The following is a 16,529-nucleotide window of genomic DNA, read 5'->3' on the forward strand; positions in this document are numbered from 1 at the left end:
ACATGTTTGTCATTGCAATAGATTATAAAAGAATTAATATCAAATTATTACAATGGTAACTTCAATGCAATAGCTATTAATTTGAAATTTTCATTGCAATAAATTGCAAAAACAAATGGTATCAATTTATTACAACGACTCTTTCATTTTAAGTTCTTGCAACAATTTTTTCTTATATATTAAAGCTTCTATTGCAATTGAAAATTATAAGTGATTTCCTCTTAGGTCTCTTGAACTCTCCTACAACTTCATTTGGTGGGAAATGCAAATTAAACTTCATGTCAACATCATCAACTACTCTCTCTGATTCAGCATTCCTTATAGATTTCAGAATTGATTTGAAGATTTGCTTATTAAGATTAAGCCTTGCTTCATCATAGGTTCTGTGAACTTCTTCATAACGCTGGTTGTAGTTAGAAATGAAAGCACGCCTCCACCTCTGCAGAAGTATCCACTTTGTGTCCAAGTCCTTGATGGCCCATAATACCTGCATACAAAATGATTACTTCATCTATGCAACACAAAGCCTATGTTTTCATTCTCCACATTGGATCCAGGGGAAGGGAAGACACAATATCTTATGCCACTTCAGTTTTGGCACTCTCTCCATCTCTTCCCCTTCATCATTTTCCATTTCACCTTCCTCTGGATCTTTCAATAGACTTAGGCACTGCTCCTTTCGGTACATAGCAATAAAAGGAATCTGAGGTAAGTACTTTTAATAATTAGAGAGAATTTTGAAAATGTTAAAGGCTTACATCACATTTCTCCACATGATGCAACTTTAAGAATCTTATAATATCTGCCTTAAAATATTTTAACTCATTAGATTCTTCGCTATAAGATATGGATATAGTAATTAGAGTAGGTAAAATCTATATGAAAATTTGGTAGTTTATGTAGTATTGAACTTTTGTTGCTATAAGATATGGATATGTGTTTAATTAATTATTAAGAGTATAATATGGATCTTATGCTTATGTAGCAGTTACGTGTTTGTTATTGTAATAGATTGTAAAATAATTAATATCAAATTATTACAATGGTAACTTCGATGCAACAGCTATTAATTTGAAATTTTCGTTATAATAGATTGCAAAAACAAATGGTATCAATTTATTGCAACGATTCTTTCATTTTAAGTTATTACAACAATTTTTCCTTATATATTAAAGCTTCTATTGCAGCTGGAAATTATAAGTTATTGCAACTTATTATTGTTGGTGCAATAATTTAATACTTTTAAGTTACTATTGCAACCATTTTAACTTGTAGATACGATATTTTGTCTAAAACTATTATATACATATATTTTTTTGTATTATTAAAATATTCATTAAAACTCCAACAAGAAGAAAAAGAAAAAAAATCAGGAGCTATATTATTATTATGTATTTACTTGATGAAATAACTTAATAAACTAAATGCGTATTGTGAGATTTAAATAATTTTTCATTTTTGTGCTGACTCTTATGCTTGGAAGAGTATACTTAGTGCATATTGGGCAAGAAAATCTTGATTTCTTGCAGAAAATGACTGGTTTGAATTGACATCACACAAATATGGTCACAAACACTTGTTCCAATATATATATATATATATATATATATATATATATATATATTTCTATATATATGTGTGTGTGTGTGTGTTATCACATATACATCAAGTTTTATGCCAATAATATAACTTAGATAACGTGCATGCAAAAACATTTCAATTTATAAAGTTCTTTCTACACTTCAACTTATCGTCATGGCTCATGCTGCTGTAAAGGAATTGTTGGCGTTAGGAAAGAAAGAAAGAAATAGAAAAAGCGGACACAGAATGTAATAGCAAGAGGAAGTGGTAAGCCTACTGCATTTTATTACTTCTTGATGGTCGATTTTGACAAAAAAGTGAAGAATGCAATTCTAACTTTAAATTTTTCATTGTGTTTATGCAGGTAAACCTTCCAACCAACAGCAATATCGTATGTTTATGTAGTATTTTTTTTTTTTTGGTAAACAATTTATGTAGTATTGAACTTCTGTTGCTATAAGATATGGATATGTGTTTAATTAATTATTAAGAGTATAATATGGATTTTATGCTTATGTAACAGTTATGTGTTTGTCATTGTAATAGATTGTAAAAGAATTAATATCAAATTATTACAATGGTAACTTCAATGCAATAGCTATTAATTCGAAATTTTTGTTGCAATAGATTGCAAAAATAATTGATATCAATTTATTGCAACGATTCTTTCGTTTTAGGTTATTGCAACAATTTTTCCTTATATATTAAAGCTTCTATTGTAGCTTAAAATTATAGGTTATCGCAACTTATTATTGTTGATGCAAAAATTTAACACTTTTAAGCTAATATTGCAACCATTTTAACTTGTAGATGCGATATTTTGTCTAAAACTACTATATACATATTTTGTTGTATTATTAAAATATTTATTAAAACTCCAACAAGAAAAAAAAAAAGAAAAAAGATCAGGAGATATATTATTATTATGTATTTACTTGATGAAATAACTTAATAAACTAAATGCATATTGTGGGATTTAAATAATTTTTCATTTTTGTGCTGGCTCTTATGCTTAGAAGAGTATGCTTAGTGCGTATTGGGCAAGAGAATCTTGATTTCTTGCAGAAAATGATTGGTTTGAGTTGACATCACACAAATATCATCACAAACACTTGTTCCAATATATATATTATCACATATACATCAAATTTTATGCCAGTAATATAACTTAGGCCACATGCATGCAAAAACATTTCAATTTATGAAGTTCTTTCTACATTTCAGCTTATAGCCATGGCCCATGGTGTCCGGCTCCTCTCCAGTTTAGTCTCTCATGTTTTCTCCTGTTTTTAAACAGATGAACGACACGTGGCGTCTATAAAATCCAATGGTAAAAACAAGGCCACATCAAATTATCATTTATTTCTCTTTTACCCCACTCTTCAGCAGTAACCCACTACACCGATCGAGTCTGAGAAACAGAGCTGCAAGAGAGAATGGGCTGAGAAATTGCAGAAGAACAACAAAGGCTTCTTGTGTATTTGTATGTGTGAACTAACTGCTAAATGCTAATTGCTAGTTGTGGTTGTGTGTGTTTAACTGGTTGGTTTATTCTTCATTTTTGTTGGGATTTGGTTGATTTTGGACTTGGTAGTTTGATACTGAGCTCTCTCTTGCCATTTCTACAGTGGATGGGTCTAGTTTGAATTGAAATGAAATGGATTTTCTCCCTTTTGTTTCTTTATTTTTTTTCTTTATTTTTAGAATCAATATAATTTTTTCTTTGTTTGTGCTTATGGGTTCTCTTCCTCTCTTGAGGCTCTCTATTTATGCTTATGGATTCTCAGATCCGGTGATATTTCTGGCATGATTTCTGACGGGTCCTTATCATCCACTGCCAAGTGCAGTGGGGTGTGAACAGTAGATTTATTGCTGAAGAGTGTTGGTAAAATAGAAATAATGATGCTGTGATGTGGCCTTATATCTTACCATTAGATTTTGTAGATGCCATGTGTCATTTATCTGTTTAAAAACAGGAGAAAACATGAGACACTAAAACGGGAGAGAAGCCGTCCCCATGGCCCATGCTGCTGTAAAGACATTGTTGGCGTTAGGAAAGAAAGAAATAGAAAAAGTGGATGCAAAACGTAATAGCAAGAGGAAGCGGTAAGCCTACTGCATTTTATTTCCTCTTGATGGTTGGTTTTGACAGAAAAGTGAAGGATGCAGTTCTAACTTTAAATTCTTCATTATGTTTATGCAGGTAAACCATCCAACCAATAACAATATCATATGTTTATGTAGTATTTTTTTTTTTTTTTTTTTTGTAAACAGTTTATGTAGTATTGAACTTCTGTTGCTATAAGATATGGATATGTGTTTAATTAATTATTAAGAGTATACTATGAATCTCATGCTTATGTAGCAGTTACGTGTTTGTCATTGCAATAGATTGTAAAAGAATTAATATTAAATTATTATAATGGTAACTTCGATCCAATAGCTATTAATTTAAAATTTTTGTTGCAATAGATTGCAAAAACAAATGGCATCAATTTATTGCAACGATTCTTTCATTTGATGTTATTGCAACAATTTTTCCTTATATATTAAAGTTTCTATTGCAGTTGAAAATTATAAGTTATTGCAATTTATTATTTTTGGTGCAATAATTTAATACTTTTAAGTTACTAGTGCAACCATTTTAACTTGTAGATACGATATTTTGTCTAAAACTATTATATACATATTTCATTGTATTATTAAAATATTCATTAAAACTCCAACAAGAAGAAAAAGAAAAAAAGATCAGGAGGTATATTATTATTATGTATTTACTTGATGAAATAACTTAATAAACTAAATGCGTATTGTGGGATTTAAATAATTTTTCATTTTTGTGCTGACTCTTATGCTTGGAAGAGTATGCTTAGTGCGTATTAGGCAAGAGAATCTTGATTTCTTGCAGAAAATGACTGGTTTGAATTGACATCACACAAATTTGATCATAAATACTTGTTCCAAAAAATTATATATATGTGTGTGTGTTATCACATATACATCAAGTTTTATGCCAATAATATAATTTAGACCACGTGCATGCAAAAACATTTCAATTTATAAAGTTCTTTCTACACTTCAGCTTATAGTCATGGCCCATGCTGCTGTAAAGGCATTGTTGGCGTTAGGAAAGAAATAAATAGAAAAAGCGGACGCAGAACGTAATAGTAAGAGGAAGCGGTAAACCTACTACATTTTATTTCCTCTTGATGGTCGGTTTTGACAGAAAAGTGAAGGATGCAGTTCTAACTTTAAATTCTTCATTGTGTTTATGTAGGTAAACCGTCCAACCAACAATAGTAACGTATGTTTATGTAGTATTTTTTTTTGGTAAATAGTTTATGTAGTATTGAACTTTTGTTGCCGTAAGATATGGATATGCATTTAATTAATTATTAGGAGTATAATATGGATCTTATGCTTATGTAGCAGTTACATGTTTGTCATTACAATAGATTGTAAAAGAATTAATATCAAATTATTACAATGGTAACTTCGATGCAATAGCTATTAATTCGAAATTTTCGTTGCAATAGATTACAAAAATAATTGGTATCAATTTATTGCAACGATTCTTTCGTTTTAGGTTATTGCAACAATTTTTCCTTATATATTAAAGCTTCTATTGCAGCTGAAAATTATAAGTTATTGCAACTTATTATTGTTGATGTAATAATTTAACACTTTTAAGCTAATATTGCAACTATTTTAACTTGTAGATGCGATATTTTGTCTAAAACTACCATATACATATTTCGTTGTATTATTAAAATATTCATTAAAACTCCAACAAGAAAAAAAAGAAAAAAAGATCAGGAGATATATTATTATTATGTATTTACTTGATGAAATAACTTAATAAACTAAATGCATATTGTGGGATTTAAATAATTTTTCATTTTTGTGCTGGCTCTTATGCTTGGAAGAGTATGCTTAGTGCGTATTGGGCAAGAGAATCTTGATTTCTTGCAGAAAATGATTGGTTTGAGTTGACATTACACAAATATGATCACAAACACTTGTTCCAGTATATATATATATATATATATATATATATATATATATATATATTATCACATATACATCAAATTTTGTGCCAGAAAAATAACTTAGGCCACATGCATGCAAAAACATTTCAATTTATAAAGTTCTTTCTGCATTTCAGCTTATAGCCATAGCCCATGCTGCTGTAAAGGCATTGTTGGCGTTAGAAAAGAAAGAAATAGAAAAAGTGGATGCAAAACGTAATAGCAAGAGGAAGCGGTAAGCCTACTGCATTTTATTTCCTCTTGATGGTTGGTTTTGACAGAAAAGTGAAAGATGCAGTTCTAACTTTAAATTCTTCTTTGTGTTTATGCAGGTAAATCGTCCAACTAACAACAGTATCGTATGTTTATGTAGTATTTTTTTTTTTTTTGATAAAAAATTTATGTAGTATTGAACTTCTGTTGCTATAAGATATGGATATGTGTTTAATTAATTATTAAGAGTATAATATGGATCTTATACTTATGTAGCATTAAACTTCTCTTGCTATAAGAGATGGATATGCTTGTATTAAGAATATAATATGAATGACTAGATTAATGCTAAGTTGGTCATATTAGTATAATATAGTATAAATTGTATAATATGCTTGGCATCTAAAGGTGGTTATGTTTGGAATTTATCTATTTTATGTTTATGCTATCTAATATTCACATTCTGAAAATATTCAGCTATTTCTCAACTTTTTGGAGCTATTCTGGAGTGTAGCTCTAGGCGGTTGTCTTTGCCTTTCTCGTTTATCCTGTTAGCTTTAGGCATGTTTGGATAAGCTATTTTAAAAAGTGCGTATTTAAAACACGCTTTTTAAAATAACTATTTTTAAAACTACAAAATAAGTGTTTTGGTAACATTAATAAATTAAAAAAAGCTGTTTTGGATATAAATTACCAAAAAAGATTTTCCCGTATAAGTAATGCTATAGTCACAAATTATTAATTCTATAATTTGTAAAAAAATTTGTATCTCTAATATTACTTTTATCGTATTGTTAAAAATATCTGGTCATTTTTTATTTGATCAACAATTTTTTAAACGTAAAATATGTTAGGATTGTTAACAATTGCATCTATAATAATAATAACTATTTTTTGGGTAAAAATAACTGTATTGTTATGTTCTTTTGCCATCTTCTTAGATATATAATATTAATTTTTTAATTAATAGGGTAATGGCAACAAGTACACTTTCACTTAAAAAAAAAAACATTTTATTAAAAGGTAGATATTTATTAAAAAAATGAAATTACAAGCGAAAATATGTAAATGACTCTTTTGTAGACAAACTAGTATGTACTAGTCTACAACATAGCAATACAACATTAAAGCCAACAACAAATTAAAAATGCCCTACCCCTCATGATTTTTTTATTTTTTTTTGCGCTAAACCTATTGATTTGATTCATTCTTTGTTGTACACTTAACTACTGTGTACAACAGTGGTAGTGTATTTTTCAGGGTTTGACAAATGAGAATAACTTAGATATGGAGGTTGTGTAAAAGATCCCTTTTACGCCAGCCAATCTAGAAACGCCATGTCAGCCATCAAACTTAAATTTAATACACCTATTACACATAATTACAACCCACATAAAACCTCCATCTTTCTTGTTCAAAGGAAATTGAAACCTTTTAGCAAAGGATATTGAAACCTGCAACAATACAGTAAAAAAGACCAATCACATGCATTTGACATTAAGGAATTTAAGCTAGTATCTAAGATAAATAATTTATAAATTTCAACGATTATAAAGAGAATCATATACAATTCACGTAAGAAAATACCTATATATTAATTTCTCATCAGATTTTACCACTAGGCCTTGTAGCCTAAGTGGTACCCGGTTTACGATATATTTTTTTTTGAGAAAATTTTCTATCCAATTTAGTGTATTTGAATATCACTTATTTTGTTAAAAATTGAAAATTAAAAAAAAAATTCTGATTACTGTTTATTAATGAAATCATTGTGCATTTGTCTGATTGCACTGTCCATGTCTTATGAAAAGGCAAACGCAGGAATTATAATTCCTATCCAAATGCCTTCTTAGAATGACATGAAAAACACAAACAAAAATCAATGAGCTTGCAATAAATCACTAACTTTTAAAATTTCAAAAGCAAACAAAAGGAACCCAAACAGAGGGGAAACCCCACATACCAAAACAACAATAAATTAGCAAACCACCCCATGCCTATATTTATAATAACTTTAAAGTTTCTAACAGACATTTTCACAAACATCGTCTGTGCAGTCCAAAAATTAACGTTAAAATTAAAATGAAAGCCAAACCCAAGCAATAAATTGTTGTAGTATTGTCACCAGTGGTGGTGAAGCAGGTGAGAAGCACTGCCAGCGATGGTGGAGTTGGTGCAAGCATAAACTCTGCCATAGCTGGATTTGGGCTAGAGAGAATGAGAAATCAGAGAGAACCTTAAGATAGGAGAAGGCCACAACGGCAAGCACCGCCAGTAGTGGTGGTGTGGGATTCGGTGGCATGGAGATTCAACCATGGGTGTCTCACAGAAAGGTACGATGGAAGAGAGATTTTGAAATTTGGTGAAGATGAAGTTGAAGAGAAAGAACAGGAAAGAGAGAGGTTTTACATGGGTTTTAATTGTGTGTAATAGGTTTATTAAATTTAAGTTAAAATGGTTGACGTGGCATTTCTGAATTGGTTGGCGTAAATGAGGCCTTTTATGCCACTTCCGGACCTAAGTTATTCTCTTTGTAATTTTATTTTGTGAGGAAGAAAGGAATTTTTTTTTTTTTTGACAGTAAAGCGATAGAAGTATATTAAGTCTAAAAAAAATACAACGATTTTAGCACCTGAAGGTTGTACAATTAGAAGAGCCAACTCAGTGGCTATCAACCTCAAGGAAAAAACCAAAAAAATAAAGAATTCTGAAAAAAAAAGAAAAAGAAAAACAGAGACACAAACAAATATAAAAAAGGGGATGAGTCCCACAAACAGAGCTCATCAGTTGGAAAATGCCCCAGTAAGTCTCTTGTACTCTTCCAGAAAAGACGAAGCACCTTTAAAAATCACACAAGGAGGAGAGTCTGCACCTGCTCAAAATGGAACTTGTTTCTAGCATTCCATATAGACCACGAAACCATTGCCCAAGTCTCCAGCTCTGAGGTTGTTAGCCGCGTCATCATCATTTGTGCTAGCTCATAGAAACTTAAAACCCCCGATCTACTCTTCTGCAGCTTCCCACGCACCAAGGCCCAAACATTTCGAGCATACGGGCAATCCCATAAGATATGAGTCGTTGTCTCATCATGCTGTCCACACAGGGTGCATCGTGGATCAACCTGGATCTTGCGACGGAGTAAATTCACTCGAGTGGGGAGGATGTCTGAGCTCGCACGCCATAGAAAGTTACGGACCTTAGGAGGGGTGTTCAGGGACCAAAACGTCTTCCACATTCTCACATCCTGCCTTGCATTAGAGTGCTCACCTGATGGAGGGTTCAGGAGCTTCACAGCGATCTGGTAGGCAGTTTTGACCGAGAATGTTTTACTCTTGTTCTCATTCCAACAAAGCTTGTCTCGTGACCCAGGCGGACCAAGCTTTAGGTGGAAAATATCACTTCTCGTGGAGTCATGGAATAGAGACTGGATTTTTGCTCGATCCCATTGCCGTGTGGTTGCATTGAGTAAACTACTCACCTTGAGGGATTTGTCTACCCCAGGACGAAAACATGGCGGGCGAGGCAGCCACTTATGACTTTCTATCCCAATCTGCTCCCCATCACCAACCTGCCATATTGAACCCTCCCGGATGAGGTCTCTCGTTTGGAGCAGACTACGCCAAACATAAGATGGATTTGATCCGAGTTCAGCATCCATAAAGGAGCAAGAGGGGAAATATCGTGCTTTGTATACCCTATAGAAGAGGGAGTGTGATTCATGAATAAGCCTCCATGCTTGTTTGGCAAGCATAGCAAGATTGAACGCATTAAGATCACGGAAGCCCATGCCCCCTCTATTCTTTGGACTACAAAGCTTGCCCCAATTAATCCAATGAACTTTCTTCTCATTTTTGGTTTGCCTCCACCAATACTTTGACAATGCTGAGTTTATGCTATCACAAATAGACTTGGGAAGTTTGAATATGCCCATGGAGTAAGTTGGTATAGCCTGAGCCACTGTTTTAATTAAAATCTCTCGCCCTGCCTTGGAAAGAAACTTCTCCTTCCACCCCATTACTTTATTTGCAATCCTTTCATGAATCTCCCGAAAGGTACCAACCTTAGACTTTCCTCCCACCATAGGCAAACCCAAATATTTCTCACACTCCGATATGATTTGGCCTCCTAACATGTCACGGATTTCATTCTTAACTTCTGGTTGGGTATTTCGGCTAAAAAACAAAGTTGTCTTTTGCCGATTAATTGCTTGACCCGAAGCTTGTTCATACTGAGCTAAGATGTTTAGGAGATTTTGACATTCAGTGACCCTTGCCTCACAGAACAGAAGACTGTCATCAGCAAAGAGGAGGTGAGAGATGCGTACACCCCCCCTACATGATAACAAACCCCGCAGATGGCAATTTGCAGTTGCCTTTTGTAACATGTTTGACAATCCCTCTGTGCAAAACAAGAATAGGTATGGGGATAGTGGATCACCTTGCCGAATACCACGTGATGGGGTGACAAAACCCTTTGGTTTTTTTTTAAAATTTTAATTGGGCTTAAACGGTGCATTTTAAACTTGTTAAAGTAAAGTTACTACCGATAGTGTTTAACAAAAGGATTTTATTGAGCTGAGTAAAATCTCAATCGTTTTGTTTTGAAGAAAACTATTTTCCGGAAATATTCTTCCCAATTTTAGATATTAGGTGCCACTGAAATTATTCGTAAAATTTTACCTCAAGAGGGGTAAACCATTTTCCACCTCACACACAACTCATCACCGTGACAGAAGAACCATGACATTGTCAAGGAGTGTATTCCAAATTTGTTTTCAGAATATTTTCACTACCAACCAAACGCATGAAAATATTTCGTAATATTTTATGTCAAAATAAACACAATTATTCAATGTAGGTAGAATTGAGTTTCTAACAACTTTTTTTTTTTTTTAAATTGAGGAGAAATTAAGAACTCACTAAAATTAAAATAAAAGATGAGTCAAGCTCAATTGAATGTAATAACTGATCTTGAGAGCATTTTAAGATTTTGAGAAGTTTCCTGCTCTTCTTAAGAATTCACACATTATTACATTTGCCAAATGAGATGTTGTTAGGTGTAACACTAATGGGGAAGAAATACTATAACATGATCCACACCGATTTTACTCTATATAACCAAAAAAAATGTCAAAAAAAATGTCTCCCAAAACAGCAGGATGGCTTATTTTAAATTTGCAAGCCATGCTTCTTCTGGTACGTATCCAGTGAATCTCAGATGGAGTTAACCGAGTCGTCATCACTGGCTTCAGTGTCACTACTGCTGCTACTCCCACTACCACTTCCGCTCCCGCTGCTCCCACTTCCGCTACTAGTACTAGAACTAGAAGTCGGCTCTTCCCTCACCTCTGCATTGACCTGGGCTCTAAGTGCTTCTGCAGCATTGGGCCCCTTATCCGCTTCATCACCACTATCATCTACATCTGCAATCTCATCATCACTGTCATTATGACGTGACATATTGATATCAAATCCAGTGTTTTCTTTTTCTTCAGCAGTTTCATCTTCTGGTGTTGCACTACCAAAAAGGTCCTCAATATCTATATCTTGATGATCCTCAGCTTCGTCATTCTTAGGGTCAGGAGAGAACATAGAAATGTTTGGTGCATCAGATGGGTAATCAACAGTCCTTTTACCAGCTGGTTTTGCACCTGTCATAACATAAATATTACATTAATGGTTTTGTGATTCTACAAGACTCATAAAAAGGGAAAAATTTACAGCAAACACCCTCAACATAGACAACAGAAATGATGAATCAATAAGCTGGAGAAGCTTGTAGATCCGTACTGAACCCAATAGGTAGCTGTTTAACTGCCTCTTGGTTACACAAAATGCCAAAAATATAGGCATCAATTACTGGTTCTTTTTTTTTTTTTTTTTTTTGATCCTTTTGAACTTCAGAGTTATAGATTCATTTTCATCTAGAAATATTTTAGTCATGGGGTAGAACACTATTGTTCAACCCAAAACAAGAAACAAATTCCATGAGTACACAAACAGAGAGAGGAAGTTAAATCAAAGGGCTCTGAAAGAGATCTGCTATAAATATTAGAAGGTCTCTCAAGTTGAAGGTATGAAATCAGAGAAAAGAAGAGTTAGCAGCAGCATTTTGGTAAATGCAAGTGATAACAAAGGCAGACCTGTACATATTTAAGTCACTTCTAACATTATGTGAAGCATTCCACTTCAATACTACAACAGAAATACTACCCTCAATCTGAGATAGTAGACTTAAACATAAAATGTTGAAGTGGCAAACCAGTTAATAAACTTATTTAAAATAAAAATAGATAAATGCAAAGTTTCTCCATGCTTTTAGATGACAACAATATAAGCATATGGACGGACTTAAAACAACAGCAACAATATAAGCATACAGATGGACTAAAGATAATAGCATTGCAGCAAATGTGGACAAATGCAACAAACTACAAAGTTTGACTCAAAAGTAAAGAACCCAAAGGGTAGCAAGGATAGAAAATCTAATTTCAAAGCTGCAGTGACTGTCAGAGTAGCAAATCATTTTGAGAATCAATCCAACTTAAAATATGCCAGGTTTAAAATAGATTTTAAAATACCAATAAAAACATCTAGCAACACATTGCCACATTAGAAAAAATATATACAGGAAGAAAATATAAGCAGATTACAGAAACCTGAATTCTCTGGCTCACCAATATCAATTCGTTCCACCTCAACCTGTACAAATCCAGAGCACATAAAAGCTAAAGACATCAGACAAGAAGGGAAAGTGTATTAGCAATTCTAACTCCTGTTTATTTCTTTTAAAGAACTAAAACAGATGAAAACACAGCTAAACAAAAACTCCCAAGCTTTGCTAAGGTTTAATTAACAATGAGAAATACTTCCAATATCAATGAAACAAAATACTTACAGATGCTTACAAAAATTTTTAAACAACTCAAGGCCTAAGTTACTTCGCAAAAGTTCCAAACAATACGTAGTATCAAATAATCTTTACTGGCATTCAAAAATATATGAACAAATACCATGGACATGCATTTTTGTCTCAAGCTTTAGGAGTTGCCAAGAATTGATATTTCCTCAAGTAAGAGTTAGCCCTTAGCAGGTATGAGGTTTTGGTCTGACTTTGTCAGGCTTGTGTTAGCTTCCATTGCTACATTTAACTAATTTAGGTAATCACCTGGTCCTAGAATTACCAGCCCTATTTTCTCCAGCGGTATCATATTATGATAACCAAAGAATAAGAGAATAATTATTTTCTTTCTATCTACCTCATGTTCTATAGTAATCAATCTTCTCCCTTTGCTTAATGAAAAATTTGGTCAAGAATTTCATTGCAACCGGAAAGGATTATTTGATAACTTAATGTGTTATTACACCCCAATGTACAAGTATAGGATTTTAATTCTAACTTTGAGAATTAAAAGAAATTACATAATATATTCCATTCTCAAAGTTGTAATCAACAGCACGTATTGTTGCTTAGCCGTGGGGTAATTTCAATTTCTTCCCTATGCATTTAATTGTGTCAATATCAGTACTTAACTTTCAACATCAAGTCAATTTTATCCTTAATCAAGTCAACTTGTGAGGATAATATTGACTAAATTTTGAAAGATGAGGTACAAAACTGACACAACTAAATGTATTGGGACAAGTTGAACTCTAACAAATGCAAAGGGACCAAAATTATAGTTTGATTCTGATCATGTAATATGCCAAATGTTCTAGCAAGTTGTATTGGGACAAGTTCAACTCAACCCAACAATGCCTTACTACACTAAGATGTGCCTTATTATCTTCAACAAAACTAGGGACACACTCAATTTCACAACTTATTGAAGTGGTCAATTATAATTGGCAGAAAGAAATTGGTGGGTCCATGTGAAAAGTAGTGGAAAGAAGCCAGAAAGTGTCCACCACTCACAGTCAACCACTTCAGCATGTTATGAAATTGGGTATATCCCTAGATTTATTAAGGTTCCATAGATAGCTTTTCACAACCAACACTTCCATCGCAATTCACTTGTACCTCAAAAGAGTTACAAGTTACATCGTAAAATTGGGTGTGATTCATTCACACATTCCTAATAACTAAATCACACACATTATACATTGTGTTTGCAATAGCTCAAAATTAAATCTTAATGCAAAATTCAATCTTAAAAACTCACCGGCACAGCTTGAAATGCGGGTTTACTCAAATGGGCCTGTGGCTGCGAAGGCTTGGCACCGCCCTTGGCAACCGGAGACAACCGCGGCTCTACCGCAGCTGCCGCAGCAGGGGGCGCCGACGATGCAGCGGCAGCGGCGGCGGCGGCAGATTCACCGGGCTTGCGGAGGTGGCGGAGCTGCTTGACGGCACGGTGAAGGCGCTCAAGACGGAAAGACTCGCCGTCGAAGAACAAAACGGCGTCGTTTTCTTTGTACTCCTCGCTGCTACCTTCGAAAGTGACTTTGGGTTTTCCCAATTGGTTGTTGTGAAATTCGACCGAAACCCTATTCTCCTTCGTCTTGTGTAGCGATCCCGCCTTCGTTTTATCGATCGAAGCCGGTTTAAATTCATCTACAATATCAAACCCCCAAAAAAAAAATACAAAGAAAAATCAGTTTTTTGTTTCAATTTTGATTAAACCAAACAGAGCGTAGAGTTAGGGGGTGGGTTTTATGGGACTTACAACGTAGGGTGCAGAATTTGTTGGAGGATTCGTTTTTGAAGGAAGGGCCTAAGGTGAGGTTGTACCACCGATCTGACTGAGGAGCTGACTTCGGTTCTTCTTTCGTGTTGTTCGCCATTGGGACCCCACCGTTTGATTACGTGGAGAGATGTGATTGGATGGGAACTGAGTTTGGAGTTTCGAGTTCAGAGGAGGAGGAGGAGGAGGATGAGGAGCTTTTAGAACTTGGAAGAAGTAGACAGCGACAGCAAGGAACTATTTTTTTGTTATTTTTTATTTTTATTTTTTGTGCGTGAAGAAATTATATAAACACAAGAAGTATCTTTATTGTTTTTCAAAAACAAAAAAACAACTTTTTTTCTTTTCTTTTTTGAGGATGAAAGAAAAGAGAGTATTTTTATTGTAGCAAAAATTATAAAAATATATAAACACAAGAAGTTGTCACAAAATTTTCATATTTATTTAGCGTTAGTTTATCATAGGGCACAATAAGATTAAATACTACTACAATAATACCAAAAAGGGATTTGATTTGAGAGAATGAAGGAGATAGAGCGAGAGAGAGAGGAGGGAATTGGGTATTTAACTATTTATCCCTCGTTTCCTTGTGTGAAAGGGTCGTTTTATGGTTCTTCTTTGCCAAAACTCCAAGTTCAACTAACCTTTTATACTTCTTAACGTCCTTTTTTCAAATTTTTATTTATTTTGAAGAGGTTGTTTTGTTGATAGGATGAGATACCAATAAAAAAAAATATATAATTACTCAATAGACTTGTAGTTCAATTGACATTTTTAATGTTTTTAAATAAAAGATTTAAGGTTCTAATTCTCTTTCTACAATTTTCAAACTTTCAAACAAATAAAAAATGTCATTACCGCCTAATATCTTTATTTTAACTGTGAATGGTTTATAAGACACTTTATCAATGTATAATATATACACATAACACCACTGTTTTTTTTTTCTTTTTTTTTTTTTTCTGGTCTGGTCTCTAAACTATTAACTTTTTATGATATTTTTCTTGGAAGAAGAATAATAATAATAATAATAAAGACTATACTCTCATATTTTAATTTGACCGCTCAAATCTAAATTTCTACTTAGCCAATGTGATGGTGGTGGCTAGGGTACCATCAAACAAAGAAAAAATATACAAAAGTGAAAAATGCTTGAACAATTTATTTTTCCCTCAAACCAGCTAAAGTTATATTGTTCTGGCCATAGTTCAATTAGTTGACATCTTATGGTATTTGATGAGGATAAAATTATGCTGGCCAGCGTGACGGTACATAACGGACAAGAGCGACGGTGAAGACCTAAAAAGAGACTGACGGCACATACTTAACAAAGGAGACGGTGAATGCCTTGCAATGGTGACGAGACGTTATTGCCGTCAGCATACCTTCTAGGCTGACGGTGACCTAAGGCAAAAGGACACAAAGACGAACGTCCTGAAGGTCATAGGATATGTGTAGACTGACGGGATGCATAGACTGACGGCGTCAGTCTATGAAACGCCTATTCTACACATTTACATGTACAAATAAATAACTTGCTCCCCACGTTTCATGGAACCTAAGGACTCCTATATGGAAAGGATCCCGTAAAATACGCCCAGGAAGACTCCGATAAGGAAAAGACTTCTACTCCAAGGAAAAGAGGGTCAGCCCTCTCTACTATAAAAACCCAAGCACCCTCACAAACCAAGGTACGCGTAATTTACCCTCTCTAGCACTCTAGAGCAGTGAGAATAATTCTAATTTGACCTTCAGAGGGTACTTGGCCGGTACCACACCGGTACTCCCCGCTAGGTTATTCTTTTTCGTTGTGCAGGTGCCATTAGTGATCGTACGAGGAACGTGTGACTCATTGGTGGTATTGTTTTCGGTACCATCAGTTGGCGCCGTCTGTGGGGAACGCTTTAGCACGTTCTCGCTTTCAAGACAAGAGAGTTACATGGTACTCACTCGCTCAATGGCGACCAACAACGACATTCAGGAAGAAGAAACCCCTACAACCGCGCTTGAAAGACAAGTGAGAA

At 33.9% G+C, this 16,529-nt stretch overlaps 1 protein-coding gene across 2 annotated transcripts; it reads right to left on the reverse strand.

The window, feature by feature from the left end:
* Nucleotides 1-10,746: 10,746 nt before the first annotated feature.
* LOC126715642 (uncharacterized) lies at nucleotides 10,747-14,820 on the reverse strand. Of its 2 annotated transcripts, none has more exons than XM_050416370.1 (4): nucleotides 14,488-14,820; nucleotides 13,984-14,375; nucleotides 12,499-12,523; nucleotides 10,747-11,472 (listed from the first exon to the last, which is right to left on the reverse strand). In XM_050416370.1, exons 1-4 carry the CDS (start codon nucleotides 14,603-14,605, stop codon nucleotides 11,036-11,038), a joined length of 972 nt encoding a protein of 323 aa, XP_050272327.1. In that variant the 5' UTR covers nucleotides 14,606-14,820; the 3' UTR covers nucleotides 10,747-11,035. The 2 variants fall into 2 exon arrangements, with proteins under 2 accessions (XP_050272327.1, XP_050272319.1); XM_050416362.1 differs by having other exon boundaries at nucleotides 12,481-12,523; nucleotides 14,488-14,812.
* Nucleotides 14,821-16,529: the final 1,709 nt, after the last annotated feature.

Source organism: Quercus robur, chromosome 1 (assembly GCF_932294415.1).
Source record: "Quercus robur chromosome 1, dhQueRobu3.1, whole genome shotgun sequence".
Lineage (NCBI taxonomy): Eukaryota > Viridiplantae > Streptophyta > Magnoliopsida > Fagales > Fagaceae > Quercus > Quercus robur.

What these genes read in the sequence shown, in the direction of transcription:
- LOC126715642 (XM_050416362.1), bottom strand. Translation starts at nt 14,605, where the DNA reads ATGGCGAACAACACGAAAGAAGAACCGAAGTCAGCTCCTCAGTCAGAT. An exon ending in CCGCATTTCAAGCTGTGCCG is followed by an intron (nt 12,524 to 13,983) that starts GTGAGTTTTTAA and finishes GGATTTGTACAG; the next exon opens with GTTGAGGTGGAACGAATTGA. An exon ending in TGGTGAGCCAGAGAATTCAG is followed by an intron (nt 11,473 to 12,480) that starts GTTTCTGTAATC and finishes ATGTTATGACAG; the next exon opens with GTGCAAAACCAGCTGGTAAA.